Below are 26,813 nucleotides of genomic sequence, written 5' to 3'. Positions count from 1 at the left end.
GTGCAGGTTTGTTACATATGTATACATGTGCCATGTTTGTGGGCTGCACCCATTAACTCATCATTTACATTAGGTATATCTCCTAATGCTATCCCTTCCCCACTCTCTCCACCCTACGACAAGCCCCGCTGTGTGATGTTCCCCACCCTGTGTCCAAGTGTTCTCATACAGACAAAGTACTTCCGATATGTTTAAAATAAGCCTTGAATTTATTGTAATTATTGAGATAGTTTTTATTTCCATGATTTCCCCCAGAGATCTAAACCTAATCAAGGCATTTTTTGAAATTCAATGGCTTTTTTTAATTTGGGAATGTTCAAATATATGTTAATAATCTTCCTGTTCACCCCACTCAACAACTGGCTCGTCATTCATGCGCAAAATGAGGTAAGAAAGAAGCTGAAAAAGATTCTGCCAGAATAAGAGAGAGACATAAAAGGAGAGGTCGCTTACGTCCACCTCGCAGCGCTCGCCAGCAAAGGCAACATCACAGAGGCACTGGAATTTGTTGAGTAAGTCCTGGCACAGTCCTCCATTGACACACGGATCAGAGGCACACTCATCAATGTCCTTTTCACACCTTCAAAATAAACAGAACAACAGAAACCCAGGTCCCTGTTGAATACATTGGTTGTGAAATGGGAAGAAAAGTTTGCCTTATCTATCTGGAACAGCATAGTCTTATCTACCCATCCACATGTACTTTATATATACGTGATAATGTCGGAGATGTTTCTTAAAATTTCTTTAAGGCCGGGCACGGTGGCTCAAGCCTGTAATCCCAGCACTTTGGGAGGCCGAGACGGGCGGATCACGAGGTCAGGAGATCGAGACCATCCTGGCTAACACGGTGAAACCTCGTCTCTACTAAAAAACTACAAAAAACTAGCCGGGTGAGGTGGCGGGCGCCTGTAGTCCCAGCTACTCGGGAGGCTGAGGCAGGAGAATGGCCTAAACCCGGGAGGCAGAGCTTGCAGTGAGCTGAGATCCGGCCACTGCACTCCAGCCTGGGTGACAGAGCGAGACTCCGTCTCAAAAAAAAAAAAAAAAAAAAAAAAAAAAAAAAATTCTTTAACACATTTGGGGTTTAATGGAGATAATTTGTATACATATGTATACATATACACATGGAATTAATTAGAATGAGAAAATAGATGCAAATATTTAGAAACCAAGAGAAAAGTGGGCCATGCATACACCAGTGTCAGGCTCAAGAGCATTAGTGGGGTTGTCACCTTATATAAATGTTCACTTTATTAGGGGCACAAGGAGAGAGGCTGTATTTTGTCATCTGGAGTCTGCAGGGCAAGCCTACCTTCAGGCTATCAGGATCCTCAAGCATCAGAGCTCTCAGGCTAAGAGAAAAGCCCACCAAAGAGAAACGAAACAACAACAACAACAACAAAAACTGAAGAAGAAAATGAAGGAGGAGGAAGAGGAGGAGGAGAAGGAGGACGAGGAGGAGGAGGAGGGGGTTTATTCTGAGAGATTTTGAACTATTTTCCGTGGAAATCCTTTTTTTTCTAACAAAAGCAAAAATTGATAATTAGAAGATTGTACTTGCTAATAAATCTGCGTTCCAACAGCCAAGCATAATTTCTGAAATGTTGAGGTAGAATGACTTTCAAAAGCCAAATTTTCCAAGACAAGTGACATCAATTCTCAGGTAAATTGAAGTTTTCTTCTTCCTGGGACGTTGTCATTTTTTAACCTAATTTTCCACCAAGAATTTGTTTTTCTGTATATTCATGGATTAAGCCACCAATCATGTATTCAGTCACTCAGTGAATATTTATTTAACACATACTATGTGACAAACACTCTGCTAAGACCTTGGGACAGAACAGTAACTAAAGCGGCTATTTTACTTTTGAAAATTTGTATAAAATCTTAGCTCCAAGATCTCTACAGTGCAGCTTATAATGTTGAAATTTGATGTAAACAATGTTTAATTTTCCCTTATTCTTTCCTTCACCTTCCAAAATGTAAAACTTGCACGTATGGGCCAGAGACTAATCACTAGGCTCAAAATGAAAGGGGATGAGGTAGTGGGGCAAGGCCAGCCCAAGGTATAAAGGAAAACAAAGATTTCTTCCAAGAAAAACACCTCCTTATCCCGTTGGATACCAAGCATAGCTGAGACATTTTGTTTTCCTTTTTTGGCTTATGCTTCTGGACTGGAGGGAGACTTCTCTGATTAGATCTGAGCAAAACTTGACAACTCTCAGAAGCCTGCCAAGCATTCTCGGTCTTGGGTGGGCCAGAGTGTTCACATCATCCATCATTCAAAACCTGTCAGGATGACACTAATTTGGAGGTTTAATCAAGGCAGGAGAGAAGCCAATTTATTTGAGGATAGCTTTTCAATATCCTTGGATGCAATAGAAGTCACATTTCCCTAGGCCATGGGAGATAGCCCACAATTTTCTATTTTCCTCTAACTACTCCATCACTTTCTCACCTATTTTTCTGTTGAACTAAACAGTCAACAATAGATACACATGTATTATCAGCATCATTGTCGTTTTTATTAGAGGTTAATTAATGAATGGAAAGTAAAAATAAATCTATTAACATCCAGTCAATTAAGTAATGATGGTGAAGGACTTTGAAAGCATAGAATCTACTGAACACAGGTTCAATGTTTTAGAAATATCTAGCGTCACGTTAAGTTTTTCCAGTAGAAAAGTCTCCTGGGAAAATAAGGAAAACTCTAAGCTTTCTTTTCTTTCTATGTTTCAAATATATTTGAATTTAAATGCCAAATATAAATTTTGTAAACTAATAAATATCAGAGGACACTGAAATGTTTGTTGTAAATGGAAACAATGCGTGAGTGGCAGAGAAAAATAATCCAAGGTTTTGGATGAGTTCTACGCATTGTGCCATTAGGCAGAAACTGTGATGTCCAACCAGGAAGCAACCCGCACTTGACAATAGTTGAATTACTCAGAATTAATGACAAGAAAATATTTGCAATATTTTGAAAGATACATGGAATTGGAATACAACTGAATGGTCTCAGTTAATAAGTTGCAGAACCAAAATTGGTGCAACAGAAAGCAGAATGTGATTCAAGGCTATCTCCTTCCATGCACATACAGACTTGGAATGTCTGTACCACACAGAACCAACCACAGAAGGCAGGCTGCAAATAAAAGAGAACATTGGAAGGGTAAAATTCAGGTGTACCCTAGACTCCCCGCTGTTTTGTAAAAGTGGCAAAAGATCTGTATCTTCGTGATGCAAAAGAGGCCAGCTAAAAAACAGAAAATTCAAGTGAATCCAAAGGGCACTTGCCAGAGAGCACTCACATATCCATTATTTTATTAACTATGCTTATGGGAAATATTGATTCAGTCAAAATATCTTTGTCAAATATGTCTGAGCTTAGTTTATTTGATTTTTTTAAATGTAGGAAGTTTGATCAGAGACCACTGTGTCTTACCCTAGGTGACACACGAGATGGAAGAACATCTTTCTCATTAAAAAAAAAAATGTGGTGAGCAAAGATTTATTCGCACAGTTATGCTGGCACATCAAATAGAAGAGCAGAGGCTTTGAAGGCAGCTCAGCCTTACTGCAGCATACATGTGGATAGGTCCTTCATACATCACTTAACCTCTCAGCCTCAGTTTACACATATGCAAAATAAAAATTATAAAACCTTCCTTACAGAGCTATAAGAATTAGAGATGGTATTTGTAAGGTGTGTGGCACAGGTTAACTATTTATTATCTGCTTATATAGTATCTGTATTTTATAGAGCCCTGGTTCATAACTGTTTTGGGGGACATAAATCCCTTTAAGCAGCTGATAAAAGCTATTCAGTATGCATTCTTTCTACCCCTGAACTTACCCCTAGCCACTCAAATACATATTCTAATTTCCCTGTATTTTCAGCAGGTCACAGATTGCCTGAAGCCATTGACCAACTCCATTTTAAGAATTCCTGTGTGAGGCTAAGTGTTGAAGAATTTCTTTGGGAAAAGTAGAATCATATGGATAAGGTATATACTTTTGGGTTGTAGGCAATTCTATGAGGCAATCTTTTAGTTGTAATTTATCTTACTTCTACAGCAACCATATCTGCATCACGTATTAGAGTTAGTAACAAAAAAAGAGACATGAATTCAGAAGTACTTATAAGAAAGAAAAATAGCACATTATACATTTTTTAAAAAACATTTTCCCTATTTGAAGTTTTGTCTAATAAAATGTTCTCTCCTTTGACCTAAATTGTAGTTTTTCTTCTTTTTCATTGTTTCACTCTGTGTGAACCTCTATTTCAGCATAGATTTTCCTATGGGAACTGAGATAAAAAATTAGAGGAGAAAATGAACTTTGAGTAATCCCATCATTCTTATCCCAGAGTTCTCTTCCAGAAAGCTCTAATGTGACTCACCGTTCTCCAGTAAAACCTGGCCGGCACATACATTTTAATTCAGCCTGGAACTCTGTGCAGTTGCCTCCATTGTAGCAAGTGAGATTTGTCTCCTCATTCCCACAGACTGTTGAGGGTAATCTGCTCTGTCTGGAGAGATAAAAGCAACAGCCACAGCTGTTCATCTTGCTCATCTCATTCAAGAAAACTTTTTTGATAAATTCATGTATGTAGTCAGTGCCAAGCTAATTAAGTACTCAGGCTGGAGGAGCTACAAATGCTTAATTGTGCTACATTATACAAGAATTGCTTTCTCCAGTAAAAAGCTCCTGCTGGAGGGTACTATGACAAGCATGGCTATACATCTTCCATTTCTACACAGTTTTCATTTGTGAGATAAGATCTATGCCATGGGGTGGCAATAAATTTTGGGTTGGAAAAGAACTTGCTATAACTAGATTTGCTGCTGCTTTGCTAATAAATCAATAAAGGCCGTAAGAAAATTGCATCTCTACAAAGGCCAGGAAAGCAAGGACAGCACTCTAGTACCCAAGCACTCAGGTGATTTCTCTATTGGCTTTCAGAGCTGAACTCCAGTTGTCCTGCCAAGACTTGCTGCTCCCTATGTAATAATTCATAGCTTCGAAGAATGCAAGCCAAATGCTGTCCAGGAGCTTTGTATATAGCACACGATGGTAACTGCATGTGAATTCAGAGTGTGGCTCTCTGGTATGGCAACAAAGCTTTACATGTTAAAGAATCTTTATAAAAGGTGGAACAAGTGTTAGAAGTTAAGCAGAACTTCACTGCAAGACAAAATCTAGTAGTGTGAAGGGACTGATGTTTAAAAAGAATTTAATAGTGTTGCTTAGGCCCTTTTACCCACTGTGTATGTGCATGGCATCAGATAACGAATAAATATTCAGGAAGTGTAAAATGAATTGAATTTTGCTCCTGTTGTGTGTGCTGGAGCTAATGTGGGTAGACTAGCTTATATGATGCTAAGTATGTCTCTTCCCACAAGAGCTAATCAATTCTACTTTAAAAAGAAGATATCATAAAGACTTTTCAAAAGAGTAAAAAATGTCAACCAGCTTTGAAAGAGGTCAATTAGCAATGCAAATATGAAGCTTTGTATACATCTTGGTTTTAATAAACAATTCCTGAATCTCATTAGAAGGTACTTTTGAGGGCTTTCGTCTTTCAGAACTTGACTTTGATGAATTAGGCAGAAAGAATTCTAGAGAACTACTTACTAGGGTCTATGTGTTTATTTTACTCATCAAAATTCACAGTGAAATGTACTGAATTTGATCCTGAATTCTTCTTGCTTTTAAACAGGCAGGTTACCTGTTGGGAACACTTAGCACCTATAACGGTGCCTTGCTTTCTCAGGCTCAGAACAACAGTAACTGTTAGGGAGATATGTACAACTTCGTATAGGCATGCCTACATGTTATGTTTGCCAGGAGATTCATGCAATTAAGGTACCACCTCTGAATTAGTGTAATGTCTACAGGCTGCCAACCCATTCCAGGTGTTCTTGCCGAAGTTCTGGAATGTATTACTTGTTAATAATAACCCTCTCACCTCCCCATAATGACTCAATTATTTAGTAAATTTAAAGCGGTGTAAGTTGTAAAAACAATAATAACTTCTTACATGGAAATACTGAAGCAATGTGACCTAGAAGAAAAATACTCTTTCTTATCTCTGTTTATATAGCCCGAAATGGAGGTGGTTACAAGAACTAAAATACTGCTTTTGTAGTTGTAGAAAAATGTGAAATACTTTGAAATGGGCAAAGAATATCACTGCGTATTCTTTCAATGCAGTACTGGGTTTATATAAAGGACTATCTAGGATTATCCACTCTTGCAATGGTCTGCGCCTTATATTTTTTTGCTAAGCTATATTACAATTCTGTAAGTTGTAAAAAACAACATTAATATGAACATCTTGTTTATCAAAATGCAAATCCATTTATCTGTAGTGAGCCATACAACTGATTATCACACTATAGAAAAGATGACTTCAAATACTAGTTTTCTTGCCCTATGGGATATTAAACAGTTTTGTATTTATTAGTAAATTCATTCACTCATTTTTGTCTGTATATATACATATACATATTCTTTAGATTGTCCTTCGAATTAGTTTTTATATCTTACTAGTTTCCTCGATAATTAATGACAAAATAATTGAAACATGTTTATTTTATATTTGAGAATTATAATACCACTGTTTTGAAATTACAGTTGACCCTTGAACAACACATGTTTGAATGGTGTGAATTCACTTATACGTGGATTTTCTTTCACCTCTGCCACCACTGAGACAGTAAGACCAACTCCTTCTCTTCCTCTTTATCCTAATCAACATGAAGACAATGAGGATAAAGATCTTTGACCATCAATTTCCGCTAATGAATAGTAAATATGTTTTCTCTTTCCTATGATTTTCTTAATAACACTTTATTTTCTCTAGCTTGCTTTATGGTAAGAAGACAGAAGAATATGACATACAAAATATGTGTTAATTGACTGTGTTATTGTTAAGGTTTCTGGTCAACCAGGCTGATAGTTACGTTTGGGGAGAGTTAAAACTTAAATGTGAATTTTCAACTGCACGTCGGCACCTCTACCCCTGGCATTGCTCAAGGGTCAGTTGTATACTTTAATGTACTCTTTTCGGGATTTTATAGTATTTACCTGCCTGAAATAGCCCAGGGCATTATTTTAACAATAGAAGTCACGCCTTCCCTAACAATACTACATTTCAGCTTTTGCATTTATTGTAAATGTATTTGTTTCCCAAGGCCTTGAAGCTGTCAGACCCTGGGGCTACAGTTCATGAGACACATTTTCACACAGATGACTGAGAAAATATTTTGCTGAAAGTCTGACTTAAACACTACCTTTCTGACTTGTACAATATCCTAGTACGTGAGATCCTGTCTTAACATGACCAAGTTGTGATGGAAGTGACCAGTGTTAGCCCTGTTCAGCACAGTATATATGTATACCTCGAGGAGATAGCATTCCAATTTGACAAGAACAGTGATGCAGATTACAGCTTCAAAGACCAAGCTTCATATGGACTTTATGCTCACCTGCAAAATTTTCCTGTAAAATTTTCAAAACAGAGGCAAGAATAGCCATTAGTATCACTAATGCAGGTGGCTCCATTTGCACACTGGTGATTCTGGCAGTTGTCTATATCCACTTCACAGTTCACACCAGTGTATCCAGGCTCACATGTGCAGTGGTAGGCTGCAACTCTGTCAGAGCAGTTGCCATGGATACAGGGATTTGAGAAGCATTCATCAATGTTGAGTTCACAGTGTTTCCCTGACCATCCCAAGGGACAGGAGCAATGATAAGAGCTATAGATGTCTTCACAGTTTCCTCCATGCAAGCAGGGGTTGGAGTTGCAGACACTTAATTGCAAACACCCAGTGACCACTGAATTGTTAGAGATTTTGAGAAATCGCTCTTCCTGAGGTTTATTAGTGAAACCATCAACATTTTCAAAGTAAGAGAGATAAATGCCTCCGATTTCTATTGTACTTAGACACCCTTGCAGGCCCTTTATGTTGTCAATAGCTCCATCACCCACATAAATATCTGTATTATCCTTCAAAAAGTTGAGGCTTCCAGTAGTAATTGTGCTGGTCACAAACGGTGTTTGGTTGTCCACTTCCATTTGCCACCTGGAGGTCTGGGACAGTGGGTCTGTCATGGAAAGAGTCACTTCATGCCACATGCCATCATTCACTGACTGCAAACTTGTCAGACTTAGCATATAAAAGCTGTTGCCACTTTGCAATTGAAAGAATAATCTGGAATCTTGAATGCTAATATTAAGAAATTCAGGCTCTTTTTCTGCATGCAATATTATTACATTTGCATCCCTTGTTCTGAAACCAAATGTGATATTGGTGAGTTCTCTGGTAATATTCCCATTGCTTCTGAATAATATTTGACTGCTTTGTCCATTAAAAACAGCATTTGCAATACCTAATGAGACAAGGTGAGAATAATCAGCAACTTTATTAAATCTATAGTTTGCTTAATTACCTTTATTAATAGTAATGATCATCGTGTTAATAACATTGCACATTCACTATCTGATACATGTTACATACTGTGCTAGTTGCTTTTTTTTTTTTTTTTTTTTTTGAGACGGAGTCTCGCTCTGTCACCCAGGCTGGAGTGCAGTGGCCGGATCTCAGCTCACTGCAAGCTCCGCCTCCCGGGTTCACGCCATTCTCCTGCCTTAGCCTCCCGAGTAGCTGGGACGACAGGCGCCCGCCACCTCGCCCGGCTAGTTTTTTGTAGTTTTTAGTAGAGACGGGGTTTCACAGTGTTAGCCAGGATGGTCTCGATCTCCTGACCTCGTGATCCGCCCGTCTCGGCCTCCCAAAGTGCTGGGATTACAGGCTTGAGCCACCGCGCCCGGCCAGCTAGTTGGTTTTATATTATTCCTAATATCAAACTTTTGAATACAGGTATTATTATTAACCCCATTTTATGGAAGAAGAAGTTGAGACTCACAGAATTTAAGTAATTTTGTTCATGGTCATGTAATTAATAAATAACAAAGCCAGAATGTCAAACCTGGATGGTCTGATACCAAAACTAAAACTATACATTTCTTTTCCAGTGAAATCCTAATGCATGCCAATTTTTATTTTGCATTTGCTCCCACAAATAAAGCACTGATAATTCATTTTACACATAAATAAATTGAGCCAAAAGAAATCGTAAATCTAGCTTGGTGACACAGAAAATTAACCGTGGAGTCTGGCTTCTGATTAAGCTGAAGAGTAGGCAGTTAAAAGTCGCATTTCAAATGACTGATTTATTTACCTGGTAAAACTCCAGTTATTTAACAAGCTGCAAATTCTGCATCTATACCCAAGTACTTTCATATACAACCATATCAATTGCTCTCCCACTATATGTGAGCACAGCACTTTGGGCAATCCTATTGCATTTCTCTATTACAAACTTTTTTCCCCATACTACAAGATGATTAGGGAGCAACTTGTTCTCTCTCTTAAAATACAGAATTCTATCTCAACTTATGATCTCACATAATATTTTCTTGAGAAAACAGAGCTACCTCAGATATCCATCAAATCTGTAAACCCAATATTATTTGGATCCACACTGTATTGTATCCTGCTGTAATAGATGGACTGTCTGTATTCCCACCAACGTCAACTCTACCAGTTATGCCCTGGGTCCTACTGATTTTCACCTTTTAAACATATTATTCCTCTATGCAATCTTTTTCTTTCCTTCATCATCATTTCCTCTTCCATTTTGCTGTTTCCCATCGATATACAAATATGTGCAATTGCTTTAATCTTAAAAAACAAAAATACATGCAAAAGAGTACCCTGACATCCCCCAATCCTGCTGCTTTTTTGTCGTTTTTCTTTACCAGCAAAACTTCTAATAGTTTTATATCCCCATTGTCTCACTTTATCATTCCTCATTTTCTCTTTTATATATGCCACTCAAGCTTTTGTACCAGTCACTTCACTAAAACCTCGTTCATGGTTACAATGAATGACCTCTATGTTACTCAATGCAGTGGCCAATTATCTATTCTTATTGTATCACACTTTTCAGTAGCAAATGACCTGAAAACAGTATGATTACATTATCAGGTGCTACACCCAACCACCATGATCTTTCATTAAGACTAATTACTTCTTAGTGTCCCTGCTTCTGCTGCTCTGCAAATCAATATAACAACCACTCCTTAGTCAAGCTCCATTAGTTAGCATCACATCTAAAAAGAAATCCTAAATTCTAAACATAACTACAAGAGTGTACATGATCTGAGCCAGTTGTGGGTGTAATCTCAGCTATCTGGGAGGCTGAGGAGGGTAGATAGCTTGAAGTCAGCAGTTTGAGACCATCCTGGGCAACGTAAGACTCTGTCTCTCTTTAAAAAAAAAAAAATTCATGACAAAATTTTGCCATGTTAAAAAAAAGCATCTACATGATCTGACTTCTGATTAACTGTGTCCAATTCCAATTCCCACCATTCCCTTCTTCATTAACATGACCCAGCCACAGTTTTTCGCTATTCAATGAAGATACACCAAGCTTGTTCCCAAAGCAGGCCTTCTACGCTTGCTGTTACTTATACCTGGAATAATATTTCCCCAGATCTTCTTATACTTGGCTCTTCTTTGTGTTAATATCTCCTCAAATGTCTCCTCCTCTGAGAAGCTTTCCCTGACTATCCGAGTTAAAAAAAACTGCCTCCCTGCATTCACTGTCTATGCTTAATTTTCTTCATGGCTCCCATTACCACTTAAAATTATGTTTATTTGTTTACTTGTTCCTTGACTGTCTTTCTGCACTAGGACATAAGCTTTATGAAACCAAGGATCTTCTCTGTCTAGGTTATCACTAAATCCCTATGCCTATGCCTGTGTGTCCCTGATGTATAGTAGGTGCTCAGTAAACATAATTAAATGAATACTCTATGAAAATAACTTCATCCTGTATCCTGAAAAGTGAGATATGATTAGAAATCACAGCAGGAGAAAATTTCAGTGTATCATTCAAGTGTATTATTTGACTTAAGTAAGTCAATTCCCTGGATCTTATTGTTTTTTACTCTCTGTGTGTGTGTGTGTGTGTGTGTGCGTTTTCAACCAGGTTTGGAGTTGGGAATTTAGGGAAAAAAAGAGCAACAAGTGTTTCATTATATGTTTTTAAGTAAATGTTAAAATGAAAAAAATCTCATTAATTCTCCAACTCTGAAATGAAGACTATGGTCTATAATGCTATATAAATATATTTATTAACTCTGCTGAGCACATTGAAATCATGTCTTCTGATCTGGGTAAAAACCACGATATACATAACCACTTTTGTACTTCGCCTTTTCTTTGGGGAACTTTGCCATAATAAACACACCTGTAAGTAAGGTGAGTTGTAAATGTTTAAATCTTGGTAGGACACGGAGATAGAGATGATTAAAGTCGGAGATAGAGATGATTAAAGTCCTAAAGGCAAACTCAGGGTAATGTATCAGCTGTACTCTCAAGAGTATCTTGTTCCATTAGACTTAATCTTTTCAATATATTTTCCTTGGAAAGAAAATATAATAGGGTCATAAGATCACATAAAATTAAAATTACACAGAGTAGTAAAAGTGAATTCTGGGTTAATAGCTGTCAATTAGAAAATTGATTTATAATTCCTATTGTACACCTCCTATTTATTTATGTTTTCTCTCTTCACTAAGTTAAGCTATACTTTAAAAATGCTACTGGGACTTTTTGGGTGTGTCAGAGACGGACTTACTACTGTTTTGCTATCTGCAATGTTGTAGCAGTAAAGGTTCACTTCACTTCTTTCTGACATGTTTGCCCAGCTCCTAAATAGCTTGATGTGTAGATTGCAGAGCAGTGTGCATCAGGGCTATTGTTTTGGGGCTGCTACTGTTTTTAGAAATTCTATTCCTTTTTCCTGTGAAAATATTCAAAACGATTCGGACACCAGGTAGAACACAGCTGAGACTAACAACTTTAGTATTTCTATCAAAAGATCAACAGTAAAACTAATAATTAAGAAATTATTTTAGAATAATTGAAGAAGTAGAATAATGAAAAAGTATCATTTAAAATTTTGTGCCTCATTAAAAACCAATTTACATTCTTTATGCCAAGTCATCATGTTTTCTATACATGTGTAGTACATATTTCTTAAATATGAAACATAAAAGTACACATATTTTTCTAGAAAACTTCCCCAAGTGTACATACAGTGTAATGTATTTCATACAGGTCTTTTAAATAATATGATTTTGAAGTATAGAAACATAAAAGTAAATACATTTTTCTCTTTTTCTCAGTTACTTGGGGGCCCAGTCTAGATAGTATGGCTTTGCTACTGACCTTAAGCCAAACTATCCTCTAGTTCCATTCCATTATATTAGTGCAGTAGTTTTATTTTTATTATTATTATTTTTTGAGACAGGGTCTTGTTTTATTGCCCAGGCTGGAGTGCAGTGGTGTGATCCTGGCTTACTGCAGACTCAAATTCTTGGGCTCAAGCAATCCTCCCACTTCTGCCTCCTAAAGTGCTGGGATTATAGGTTTGCATCCAGCATCCTGCACGTATTTTTTTTTTATAGTAAGTATATAATGTACTTAATGTCCACAGTAGTTAAGATAAAATATTAAGTAAATTTGAAGAAAATAATATCAATTTATTTAACAAATATTTACTAGCAAGAAACAGCATAGAAAATTTTCTTGCCTTGTGAAACTTATATTCTCATGATGAAAGAGATCATAGACAAATATATCAATGCACATGTAACAAAATATCAAGGAACAATAAGAGATATTATAAAAACAAAGCCAAGTTGGAGGATGTTTATATAGAAACCTGAATGAAGTGAGAAAGCTGACCTGTGAATCTCTGGGTTAACAGAGTTCAGGAGGGAGGTGGTGGTGTGTGGGCCTGACTGTGTGGTGTAAAAGGGAGAATGGAGTGATAAGGTTGGCAGCATATTGCGGACAACATGTTAGAGGGTTTTTCTTCTCCCTATTCTTTAAGGCAGAGAAGTGGGATGGTAGCTGGTAGGAATAAGAGTGAGGGAGTGTCCAAGGAAATTTTTTGTAGTGATGGAAAAATTGGTACTGGTGTGTGAGAGAAAGTTTTAGGAGCACAATCTTTGAATAAGGGGAAGAAATTAGAATTCAGTGCAAACATAGAGGGTTGGCTATAGACTGGACTGTGCATTATTTGAAGTAGGTGAGAAGACAGAATATAAATAACAGTATAGTTAGTGGGTGGATATGTCAAAATTGTGAATACTGTATAGTATTCACTGCTAACATTTGGAAACGTGTGTTTTGTAATGCAGAAGATAGACAGGAAAACCTTTCACAATGAGGGAAAGTCTCATAGCAAACATTGAGTGCCTAACATGTTTATTTACACATAAGGTCACAGAATCATCACAAAGAAACCAAAAAAGTAGAAATTGTTCTCTCTGTTTTACAGGTGAGGAAGCTTTAGATGATGGAGATCACATGAATTGCCTGAGGCCTCATAGTTAATAAATGACAATGTGTAACACGTACATATTTATTCTGTGTTCCCAGTAATGAGGGAAGGAAAGTCAAATATTACCTTGTTAATTCTTCTTTAGGAAATCAGCTTTAAATGATTAAGCATCTAGGTTTAGTGTTGCTGTGACCTCCATTTCCTATCCAGACACCCACCAAAGGCAGGATGAGGCAAGAGGCCAGTCAGGTTTATTAGCCTACTCACATAGGGGAAACAACCATAGATTAATTTAATAAGCTGGCTTTGTCTATACTCTTTTTCTGTGTTTGCTCTTGGAACAACTCAAATGTCCCAATTTAACTGGCGAGATGATAGGTTTGAACTCTACTTACATTCAAATCCTTGAAGCACCGGCTGGCACTGGGCTTCGTGAGGACAGGGGCTGAATCCACACCACTGAACCTCCTCACAGGCTTTCCCACTCGTGTGGGCAGGACAGGAACAGGAGAAGTCATCCCACAGGGAGTGGCAAACACCTCCATTGCGACAGGGGTTGGACTGAGCAGAAAAGAAATCAAAGGTGTAAAAAGCACTGGCAACTAAATAGAAAAATGTTGAAGGTGAGACCACGTATCTGTTATTTTTAAAATGCTAATTTCCCTGCATCTCTACATTTTAAAATTTAATATCCATTGTTAACTAAATAGAATGAAAATGACTACTGCCATTATCAACTGCTTTCTGAAAGAGCAGAGTGGTGGCAGAGAGAAAAAAGATATAAAATTGATCTATAGCACAAGGAGGATTTTTCAAGTATAGCAGCGTCCTCTGTAATTTACAAATTACCAGACACTTTTCACATGCACTAATTATCATTTGAGGAAGGGATTCTTACTCCTGGTTTTACAGATGATAAAAAGAAGGTGTTTCCAGTTGCCCAAGATCCTATACAGAAGTGAAACAGTGAAACTTGGTACCTAGGTCCTCTGGATCCCAACTCAGTGATTGCCCTTCCCACGCTGATCTGCCTCTGAATCACAGACATAGTTTATTATTTGAGTTTTCACAAGCTTGCTCACAAAAAGTATTCAAAATGACAGTATTTAAAAAGAAATTTATTAGAGCATGGACTGTGTTTGTCCTGGGTCTACTATTAACATATGATTTAGGCTAATTATATAACCTTTCTAAACTTCAGTTACTTTATCTGTAAATAACATAAATTGGGACAACAATGCCTGCTTTCCACTGTAGTCCTTCAATAGAACTAAATGGATTAAGCCATGTAAAATACTGCCTAGTTCATTGAAAATGTTCCATAACAATGTTACAAGAATTCATTTGTGTATATTGAGAACCAAGCTTAGTGTAGGGCCATAGTTGGAGCTCAACAAATGTTCAACACATAGAAATGCATTTCCTTTTTTCCCTTTGAAAGGTCATGCAGAGCTGACAAGTTCTCGTATTTAAGAAGCTCTTAGAAGAGTACATAGAACATTTAAAGTAAAGCATGGGCTTTGAGAAATTATATTTCAGAGGATTTCAACTACCAGAAGGAAATTACCTCTCAGATTTCTCTTGTTGTTGCTGACTTAATAAAAGTTCAAAACAATAGTAGCTGGGCATTTAAAATAGAGTTAACAATATCATCCAAAAAGAGTTAATTCAGTTAAACCTCTGGGGAGCCATTAGGAGTTTAGGAATTGAAATATTATTATCCTTAAGTAATTTGATTTTGTGAGGGTGAGAGAAGCCTATAGCTGAAGTTATTTTGGTTAATTAAATGGATCATGATGCCAATAAGATCAAGGCCACATTTCTATGCCTCAATGTAAATTTCACAGTCTTGTTGGAAAAATATAGATGAAATATCATTCTATAATGGTGGGTCAGTAACATCATGTTTATATAGAAAGAATGGTTTCAATAAGTTATCTTTTTAATAAAATAAAAGTTTAACACATATTATATACCTAGTTTGTATGAGTAATCATTACCTTGCAGCTGTTGTCTCCAGGACAGCCTTGGGTTACATTGACAAGAACTGGATTGAGAGATGCATCGTTTGTTGAATTTGGAAAGAATTCCAGATTTTGGTTGTTTAGTCTTACATCTTGGATACAGCCTTTGAAGTATCCACCATTAAGTTCAGTCTCCTGCTTGTCAGGTAGGCCACCAATGTAGATCACATCTCCCTTTTGGATTTTCCATGTAGAAGCAGAAATAAATCCTAGGTTTTGTGAAGATTGATACAGTTCAATTTTATTTGGCTTGATTTTCAAAGATATCAAGTGGACATTTCCATCATTAAGAACAAATTTTACTACTAATTTGGGAGAGTTTGGAGTCAGCATTGCTAGTCTGCCGTGCTCTAGCCAGACACGGATATATTGGTAAGTGCTGTTTTCCAAAGCTAGAAGTAAGCCCGATGGTTGAAGTGTTCGGACAAACATGGAGAGGCTGACGGTGTCTCCATAGCTCTCATCAAGAGTAAAGACAACATATCCAGTGGAGTCATCCTGGCCAAATCTGCCTGCCACAAACTCTTCAAAATAGAGGAGGAGAAAAAAAGAAAAAGAAACATCTTAAGGCTCAAAAGACAGAAGGGATGGAAGATGAGAATTATACATTTCACAAACACACATGCAAACACACATACACACTCATACACAACTTTTAAAGTTCAGGACAGGTTTACTCAATAGAATAATGATTTGGCCTCTTTCTGGACTTCTGAGTATACTTTATCCCTAAAATAACTATAGTTTGTTTTGTAGTTTACACTTGAGGCCCATTGATCACAAAACAAACCAAAAAGATCTCTGCACTGATAAACTAAAGAATCTTCCCTTCGTTGCCCTAAAATATGGGCCTTAATGGTGGTATATCAGACACTACTGTACTCCAACTTGGTGGAAGAAATTTTCAGACAAGATGAATTCATGCAACGTCTGCAAGCGGACTGTGCAGGCAGTCATAATCTTTGCTACTTAGAGGCATGCTGAAGAAAACATGTCATTAAACCTAACTATTCTTTGTAAAGAAATTTATTAGAGCCTGGACTGTATTTGTCCCAGGTCTGCTATTAACATGTGATTTAGGCTAGTTACATAACCTTTCTAAACTTCAGGTTTTTAATCTGTAAATAACATAAATTGGGACAACAGAAATCAAGAATTAGATGATTAAATCTCTTGGGATGACATCTCACATAAGAGGCAGGGCACTTGAGCAAAGAAAAAGAAGGACCCTTTCTTCTGTGGTCCTGGTTGGGAGTAGGTGAGGCACAGGAAACAGAGAAGTAGGGGCAAAGCTGAGTATGAAACCCACCCAGCATTTCCTGCGGTCAGAGGAGTTACTGATGCTCATATGTGGCAATGGTATTGATGTGCATCGCCTCAAGAAAACTCTTGAGATATATAAAAATAAAAACTGACCTTGTAAAATATGGGTGATATGGTAGGAAGAAAACTTCCCATCCTCACAAAGCTTACACTTTAGTTGGAGGAAAGACACCAGATACAGATAAGGAAGCAAACTGTATAATATATCAGAAGGTGAGAAATCCTTTAGTACAAAATGTCAGGTAGAGAAAGGGAATAGGGAGATTTGGAGGGATGGAACTGTAATTTTAAATAGAACAATCAGGGAGGAACTCTCTGAGAAAGTGATATTTGAGCAAAAGCCCAATGTTATACTACATTATTGTAGTAACTCAAGAGAGAAATGATGATGGCTTGGATCAGTGGTAATGTGAAAGTGGTCAGATTTTCAAAATATTTTGAAGGTAGACACAGCAGAATTTTCTGGAGCCATCTCTAAGGTTTTTGGCCTAAGCAACTGGAAGCATGGAGTTTCCATTTGCAGAGATAGGGAAGAAAATTGGAGGAACAGATTTTTTGGGTGAGGTGGGAGTCCATATTAAATTTGAGATGCCGTTTTGGATTTCCAAGCAGAAGTGACTAATGGGCAGTTGATACAGAGGTTCAGGCAGGATGTTCTGATAATGTGGGATTTGTTAGTATATATCACCTCCCATTGGCCCCAATTGGGAATGACTTTTCAACATGAGATTTGGAGGGGTCAAACATCCAAACCATATTAGATATTTAGAGCCACAAGACTGGATGAGATCACCAAGAGAGTGGGTATATAGAGAGAAAACAAGGGGTCCAAGAAGTAAGCCCTTGGGCATTAGAAAAGTGGAGGTAAAGGAAATGATGCAGGAGTAGCCAGTAAGGTAAGAGGAGAACCAAGGCAGAGTGGTGGACCATAAGCCTAGTGAGAAAATAGGTTTTCAGGAGGAGGGAGTGTTTAATTGTATTAACTGGTATTGAGAAATTAAGTAAGATGGGGACTGAAAATTGACTATTGATTTTGCAATCTAGAAAGCATTGATAACATGACAAGAGTACTTTATTCAAGATATTGCTGTCCTCAAGATTTTATATCCCAATACTAACCAGACAAAAAGAGCATATTTCAGCATGTCTAAATGTCATCATATGGCTCAGCTGAAGTTTGGGCAAAGGTAAGACATATTTTAGTTTAGCTGAACTATAGTAAAACTTGCTTAGACAATCACCTGTGTTTGAAGATCTTCTGCATAAAAGGCTATATTTTCAGAACTCTGACTTGATTTCCTACAGGAACATTGCATTTTGAATCTGCATTTGGAGACCACCTGCTCCAGGCAACTACCGGTAGCTTTCAAAAGTGTACTGTTAGATAAAATAACCTCTTTGAAGAGGTTAACATCTCTGAATACACTGCAGCACTTTCATATGAGATAAAATGCTTAATAAGAAAATTTGGCCCTTGAAGCCCCTGAGGTTTGAAGATATGCCCAGAATCACTCAACCTCAGGGGTAGCGGGGTGCCTGCTGGTCATCCCAGGATGCCTTCAGCATCACTTTGTGGATCCGGATTAAAAGCCAAAATGCAGACTATTTTTTTTTTTCTCAGAAGCCTGACTCTTCAGCAATCCTATTCCTCAGAAATCACAAGCAACTAGTCAGCATGTGCGATTTGCTACATGATTTTAGAAACACCTGAAGACATGTATGACCTGGCTGTAGATTCGGAAGGGTGATTCTCATACAAGTGGTTGACATGTTATGAAGAGGGACAACATAAACAGATGAAAAACAATTTTGACAAGCTTTAATGATTGATGGAATACAACAAGATGAAATTTAACAAGAATAAATAAGAGCCACTTCGATCTAAATGTGCTTTATAATTTTAGAGTAGGAGAAACAGGACTACGTGGCACTGTGAGTGACAATGATACAAAGTGATGCAATCACGAAGTGTGGCTGCCAAAAAGTCAACGTTGTATTAAGCTGAAAAACATAAGCACATTTTCTAGAATAAGGGAGGTTGTGGCCCTGTGTCACTGTGTCATCAAGGACGTACAGACATCACATCTTAGAAGGAATACAAAGAAGCAAACATATTCCAAAACCTGCAAGCAGCTGATGAAGTGTGGAAAACTATGTCATATGGCAAACATTAGAAGAAACAGGAAGTTTAGCCCGAAGAGAAGTGATGGCTTAGATGGCCGAAGATACTTTTCTTCAGATATTAAGTATTCTCAAGTAGCAGGCAAGTTGAGATTTTCATTTGCATGTCTTCCAGAATTGCAACATGGTCAATGAAGGAAAGCTACAGGCAAATCATATTTTATTTCAATATAAGGAAATAACTTTTGGGCAATTTTTGGCAAGGTGGAGTGAGTGATCTGTCTATTCCTGAAGGTGTTTAAGCAGAGATTTGAGCCACTACATTTGGCAGGTACAATTGTGCTAAAAATTCCGTCATAGAATGAAGCCTCTTCTATATCTAGGAAACTATAATTCTAAGAGAATAAAATTCTCAAAATCTAGCTATATGGCTGAAGAGAAGAGACATGCAAACTGCTTTTGCAAGTCAAATATTCGCCAGAGAGCAAGAGGTAGGTGATGTCATTTATTCTGAGTAGTAATATCTTGAACGCTCCATGTTCTTACAAACAGTCAACACAAGATATGTTGAGAGAACCTTATGGACACTTCTGTAAACTAAGCTTAGTTAAATCCTTTTCAGCACTCTTTCTGTGGATAAATTAGATTATTTTAAAAAGATCAACCTTGAGATACTGGAAATCACTATGTCTTTTGTGTTTAGTCAGCCACCAAATCCCCTATCCAGTCTCCTTGTTCATTATAGCGTATACCATGGTTGGAAAACATTGAGGCAAATATGAGTGCAAGTCATGAATGGGCTGAAGTTTGCCTTTGTGCTTTTTAGTATGTCTCCTTCCTCTTGAATATACATGTACAATAGCAGAAAGACTCCATGTTCTCATTACTGCTTAAAAGCATTGTTTGTAGTGGGAGTTTCTCCAGGAAACATTCCTTCTAGATAACAGAAAATACAGAATATTTTAATTTTCTAATGAGGAGGTGATATGAAAAATATAATTTTCCTTAAATTTATACCAAGAATTTTCAGAAAGAAAAGATTTTACAGAACTCTCTCTCTCTCTGTAAAGTGATCTTTTGAAGTCAAACATTTTCATGAGGGTTAAACAGTTTCAAATAATGTTGGAGTATAAGGAGACTGGGAGAAGCGGGGGAAGGGTAACCAATTCAGGAACTTGGTTTGAAAAGTTCATGGTTTTCCAAGTTGGATAAAATAAAGAAAACCAGAACCCACTGGACTGGCATCTCTTGAATCTATTTACTAGGACAGTTAACATCACCATGGTCAGTATTAACCTTATGGGTCACTGCATCTGGAAGCCAGTCAAAATGAATCAGCATCTGTTTGTTATTTTGTATATGTAGTAAAAATATTGCCTTAGGTCAATTAAATTTTTCTTCAAAAAGTGAACATTGCCTCAGCATAATTTCCCTTTTTCTCCTTAAAAAAATCACAAAACAACTTGCCATTCTACTTAAAATATTACGTATAGCTAGTAGATGCCATACTTCATTGTCAAACAGGTCCATGATTTGTAATGAATATTGTGGTCAGGGGGAAACCCTTGAGTCGTTTCTAATAATTCTTAGACATTTGAACATGGAATAGAGTATAGGCTAAGACTGGTTTTAATTTTACTTCATATAAAGCAGAGAAGACTACTTACCAGATGTTGTCCTACTTCAAGTTACTCTAAAATCTTGGGGTAAATTACAGCTAAACTTCAAAGCAGTCTGTTACAATTACATCTCAGACTTTTTCAATGTATGATAATAATAATAAAAAGAAACAGGTATGTATTGATCACTATCAACAGCAATCTCTAGAACAATGTTGGAAGTTAGGGATTTTGAAATACTTTTCAAACTGTGGTTTACTAGAGAAATTAGATCAATTAGTTTATGGCATCTACCAAGTTCTACTATTGTTACTTTCCACATTTTCTTTTCTTTGTTTTTCTTAAGACACCTAGTATATTATCTGTCTTCTCCAGGGCAGCCTTGGAAAAGATACCTTTGAATAAAATTGGTGTTTTATAAAAATGCTATGCTTAATTATGATTTTGGAGCATGTGTGAATTGCATAGCAAGGAGAACAAGGAAATGAATATTTACCGAGAATTTGCTATGCACAAGATATCATGCTAGTATGTGGCACTGACAAATTTTATGTCTAAGGGTCCTTTTTTCAAAAGAATTATTTCTCTTTCAAATAAGATTTACATACATTTCTGATATGCAACCAATGGCAAAATTGCAAGAGCATTTTGCAAACACAAAGATGAAAACCTCTTTGGAAAGGAGCTATCTGCTTATTTTTTTTACTTCTCTGTATGAGTGAAACTTATGTCCTATGAATCCACTCAAAATTAATTAATGCAAATCACTGCCCTCTTCTTTCTCATCAGTGGGCAACCAGCAGCAAAAGTCCTGTGGGGTCATTATGTTTCATAGCAGGCAGAAGCAGTGTGGCTGTTTGTGCTATTTCTGCTCTGCTCTGAGGCACGGCACTCCCAGCCATAGCAGTCAGCTTTCTCTCACCTCTCAGACAGTTGGGGCCTTTATAGGGCCTGTGGCAGTCACACTGGTAACTCAGCCACAAGTTGATGCAGCGTCCTCTGCTTTGACAAGGTTGGCTTTCACACCAATCCTTTCTCACACAGCCTGCCTTGACATTTAATGATGAGCCAGATGAGATGTTCTCCAGGGTAATGTGATTCCAATCAATTATAATGTCTTGGAGACAGCCTACAAACGAAGGTGTGGATGGTATATTATAGAAGTTAAGTAGACCAACACCATCGCTGGTTGTCCCCACTGGTAAACCACCCAAAAAGGAGTTCTGAAAAGCACATATTGATTGATCACTTTCAAGTGGAGAAGGAGCTTTCGAGATGCATTTCTCCTTACAGGAGTCGTCCATCAAGGTAAGGGTCACAGCCTCTGCAAATATTACCTCCATGAAATGCCACTCTCCGTCGCTGGTGTTGTGGGAAATGTACAGAAGCACCTTTGGCTGATTGTTGACCTGAATTGATAAGTGAATGTAGCCACTTAGCAGCTCCAGCTTCACAAACACATCCCTGTTGCCTCGGAAAAGTAGAAGAGCCATTGGCTGAACAGTCTGAAACCTGAGGGCTATATTACAAACTGAGCCCTTGGTTGTCACTGAGCCAGTTTTGACCCACAGAAAACCATCGCCCTCAAATGAAAGCGTGGTTGCTATTTCACACAGGGACCCGGTGTAGCCAGATGGACACAGGCAGCTGAATCCATGCTGGCCATCTTGGAAGTGAGGGATGCATATTCCATTATTTAGGCATTGCTGATGGGTACAGCCCAGGAGAATATCAGAACAGTCCCTTCCTCCATAAAAAGTTCTAGAAAGGTTATCAAATGGGCAATGGCAAGTATAATTCCCAGGCAAGTTCTCACAAGTACCACCATTTTGGCAAGGGTTTGAAGAACATTCATTGACGTCTTCTTCACAGTGGATTCCTGTTAAATAATAAAAAAGGGTTAAAATTAGATATATTCATATCAAAAATAGAAGTTTCACATAATTTGCATGTATAATCTTGCAGAAGTGCATGGATAGCTCAGATTTAGAACTGTAATGGAGTAAAATGTAAACAGTTATTAAGGGAAAGTAAAATCAAGTCTATATTCCACATGTGTCGTGAAGAAAAAAGATGCAGTCATGGCAGGCTTTGTATTCTTCCTCTAGGAATAGATAATTTGCCAAACACTGTGATTGATTCCAACTCTCATTGTCAGATATACATGCAGCACCGAATATCATACAAACAAAAAAGAGAAAAAAGATTGCTCTTGGCACTGATGTAAGATACAATTTATTTATTTTGGGACTTTTTTCTCAGACATTGTATATTCTGTCCTTGGCTGTAGATTTCACTCTATTCTACTTGGAAACAGTGATTTTGCCTTATATCTTGTTTATATTTCCCCATAATTCCTAAAAGTTTGCCAGAAATATAAATAGTCCAAACAACTCTCACCACGAAGGGCTTCTAAGGTGAATGGAAGTCCCCATTTCCTCTTTCCCTACAATGCTAGTGTAAATCATGATGTCTACACCATAACAAGCTCCTTTCCTGTTTATTATTTTAACTTCACTTTCTATTCTTATTTTCTGATGCCAAGTTAAAAAAGATATCTAATTAGGAAATCATTAGAATTCATTAAAAAAAAAAAGTAACATGAAGAAGTATAACACCTTTTAAAGGGGATGGCTGCTGCTTTTCGAGGGAGATTCAGATAGACAAAGAGTACCAATAAAAACTGACATATGCATAGGACTTTATGGTTTCCCCAACATCTTCATTCAAATTATTATATTTGCGCTCACTACAATTTTCTGAGGTTTTCAAAGCAGATATTTTTAGTTCATTTTCACAGAATAAATTGAGGTGTAGAAAGAGCGAAGTCTAAATTCCAAAACACTTTTACCATCAGACCCTAAATTAACTAGTTTTGTTTTTGAGATGGTGTCTCACTCTGTCGCCCAGGCTGGAGTGCAGTGGTGCAATCTTGGCTCACTGCAAGCTCTGCCTCCCAGGTTCACGCCATTCTCCTGCCTCAGCCTCCTGAATAGCTGGGACTACAGGTGCCTGCCACCACGCCTGGCTAATTTTTTTTTTTTTTGTAGAGACGGGGTTTCACCATGTTAGCCAGGATGGTCTCGATCTCCTGACCTCGTGATCCACTCGCCTCGGCCTCCCAAAGTGCTGGGATTATAGGCGCGAGCCACCACACCTGGCCTAAATTAGGTAAGTTTTAAAAATCCAACCTGGCCATGCTTGGTAGCTCACACCTGTAATCCCAGGAGGCCTAGTCGGGCGGCTTGCTTGAGGCCAGGAGTTTCAGATCAGCCTGGCCAATACGGTGAAATCCTATCTTTACTAAAAATACAAAAATTTGCCAAGCATAGTGGCGCATGCCTGTAATCCCAGCTACTCTGAAGGCTGAGGCAGGACAATCTCTTGAACTCAGGAGGTGAAGACTGCAGTGAGCCAAGATCACGCCACTGCTCTCCAGCCTGGGCGACAAAGCAAGACTCTTGTCTCAAAAAAAAAAAAAAAAAAAAAAAAAAAAATCCAATCGTACACACTGTTTTTTAATTAATAATTTAGTGTATTCTCATTTATTGTGTGTTATTAATATGCATGTCTTATTTTCCCATTTAACTCTATGCCCAAATGCGTGTTTTTAAAAATTTAATCCAAAGATTCCTATATTGATAATGTTGGATCAGAACCCCAGCTATACTGCTTGATCATGAGCAGGTTACACACACTTTCTGCATTTCAGTTTCCTCATCTATGAATGGGATTAATAATAGCATTTACATCATAAGGCTCTTTTAAAGATTAAACAAGTTAAGACACATAAATATTCATAACATTGTTTGGTATATAACAAGTTCTCAATAAGTGTTGGCCGTTACTAAAAAGTAGTAAGAAAGAATTATCCTCTAATGACAAAATTCAAATAGTACCGTAGTCATTGAGATAGACTATTTAGAAAGTGTGAGCATGTGTAATGCCCTGTAAATTGCATAATTTTACATGAGAGATTTACTTGGACAGCATATTAGTCTAGAATCTCATCAAATTGTGCTTTCCTTGAAGGAAGGAAAATGTCTGTTTTATTCACCAATGTATGTCTAAAACATAGCACAGTACCTGGCTTGTATTAGCTATTTAGTAATTAATTTTGGAATGAATGAATTCAGTATGACCTTCCTAAAGTGATTAAATATTTTTATAATGCATTCAATCTGATCCAAAACCAAAGTGCTTTCTTTGTGTAAACTTTTAGATAAATGTATGCAATGTCAATCTTTGATGATCTAGTGCCATTTATGATCTACATATCTAGGCACTTGATTGGACTCTATTGTACTTATATTTTACTGTACTAGGATTACTTTCATACAAGCTTTGTCAGTTCAAACATATTTCAAGCTCTGTGAAAACAGTGGACATGTTATAATCTTACTTAGAGCCACCCACAGCACCTGTACAATGCTAATGGTATGAATTATTAAATGTTTGATGAATAGAAAGAATAGAACTGAATGGAACTAATCAATTTGTTACATAGTCATCCTGGGAAGCACAGAAAACTGACACAGGAATTACAGGTAAACTACAGTATATTCTAAAGGGGTGTTCCAATATAAGTTTAATATAACTGAATATGAAAAGTTGAAATTTTTGTACTAGAAGATATTTTACTTAAACTTGATTTTCAAAGGATTTTAAGAACAAAAAAAGTAATAACAAGTATTTGAGGGTAAAACTATTGAATAACTTATACGGCATAACAAAAGCAAAACATAATTTTTTCTCCCACCCTATCTTGAAACATATTTAACTGGGGAAGGGTTTCTTTGCCTCTAGATAAAAGTCTTCAGCAGACTCCAGGACTTTTCGGCTTACTATTTGATAGTAGTGTCACGATCTCTTAAAAAAAAAAAAAAAACACCCACAGCAATTAGAATGGCCAGTCACATATAATGATCAAAAGTCTCAATGCAATTTAGAATAAAATCGTCTTTGCCTGCTAGGCTAACTTCAGGCTGTCTTGAAGGAGTATTCGGAAGCCTTCTTCCCTCTTTCTATTCTTCCATTGTCTCCACCCTCAGATTTATGTGTTCTGTCCCCTAGAAGACTGAAGTTGGTGACAGAAAATGGGGGAAGGGGTACAGAAATTATTCACCTGACTAATACAATATGGTTCCATGGTTTCTGAGACTGGGAGTTGTTTAAAGTTGGTATTTGTTATAAGGGGCACTTATGAGTTCCTTGGAGCCCACTGTATTCCTCCAGCTGAGACTCACTCTAGAGTACCCTGAAGGCAGGCAGACATTGCCTCTCCTTTTACTGACGGCTCATATTTGCTCCTCCCCCAACCCCTTTGCTATTGGTTTACTGATGTTTACTCCTGCTTCCTTCTTTATCAACTCTTTTAGTAGGATTCTTTCACCTTCCAACAGAGACCTATTGAGAAGAACTCATTTTACACAAACTACCTACTAATGCTCCTACCACGGGTTCCCCATCTGAACCACAGGATTCACATCCACTTAACCTGCAGTAGGAGGGGAGTGCATTTACTTTCCAACACAGCACAGCAACAATTCTTTCTCTCTCTTTCCTGACGCCTTGGGTTAAGAGTCATCACACTTTTTCATCTTTAGATTCCTTAGGCAGGTGAAGAATCTAGTCTAAGTTGCCTGTTCCTTCCCTTCCACCAACTTTAGATGAGACTGGAACACTCCTGGAAGCTATGGTCACTCTGGTTTAGAAAGTAGCATCTAGCCCTCAATTTGAGGGGTAAGATTCAACTCACAATACAGCAGCAAGCCTCTCCAATGATATCTCCTTGTAGATCCACTCCTTCAAATTGCCTCTGAAGAATTTTCACATACCCCTGACATCAGTATAAACCTTTTGGCCAGGCGAAGTGGCTCATACCTGTAATCCCAGAACTTTGGAGGCCGAGGTGGGTGGATCACGATGTCAGGAGTTTGAGACCAACCTGACCAATATGGTAAAACCCCATCTCTACTAAAAATACAAAACTTAGCCAGGTATGATGGTGTGGGCATGTAATCCTAGCTACTCAGGAGGCTGAGGCAGGAGAATTGCTTGAATCTGGGAGGTGGAGGTTGCAGTGAGCCGAGATTGTGCCACTGTACTCCAACCTGGGCAACACAGCAAGACTCTGTCTCAAAATAAATAAATAAATAAAATAAAAAAATAAAAATAAAAAAAGTATAAACCTTTCAAAAACCTGAAGTCTGTTATCTGTATTTACTTTAACATCCTGTGTTTTCGTTTATTTCATAATTCACTTTGGTACCTGACAGCAACCATATCTTGA

At 37.6% G+C, this 26,813-nt stretch overlaps 1 protein-coding gene across 5 annotated transcripts in view; it reads right to left on the bottom strand.

Annotated features, from left to right (window-relative positions):
* The window catches only part of CRB1 (crumbs cell polarity complex component 1), a 281,276-nt gene that overhangs the window by 35,368 nt on the left and 219,095 nt on the right, over positions 1–26,813 (bottom strand). For 3 of the 5 annotated variants that reach the window (XM_033196012.1, XM_033196013.1, XM_033196011.1), the window contains 6 exons: positions 21,444–22,400; positions 15,435–15,982; positions 13,830–13,995; positions 7,497–8,403; positions 4,406–4,534; positions 454–580 (listed from right to left, as the gene is read on the bottom strand). In XM_033196012.1, the coding sequence (XP_033051903.1) occupies positions 454–580; positions 4,406–4,534; positions 7,497–8,403; positions 13,830–13,995; positions 15,435–15,982; positions 21,444–22,400 (2,834 nt within the window). The remainder of the gene's footprint in view (positions 1–453; positions 581–4,405; positions 4,535–7,496; positions 8,404–13,829; positions 13,996–15,434; positions 15,983–21,443; positions 22,401–26,813) is intronic. The other 2 variants (XM_033196014.1, XM_033196015.1) reach the window with 2 other exon arrangements.

The sequence above is a fragment of the Trachypithecus francoisi genome, unplaced genomic scaffold (assembly GCF_009764315.1).
Source record: "Trachypithecus francoisi isolate TF-2019V2 unplaced genomic scaffold, Tfra_2.0 Lachesis_group5, whole genome shotgun sequence".
NCBI lineage: Eukaryota > Metazoa > Chordata > Mammalia > Primates > Cercopithecidae > Trachypithecus > Trachypithecus francoisi.
The sequence above is the reverse complement of the archived record's forward strand: the minus strand, read 5'-3'. Positions and strand labels throughout refer to the sequence as shown.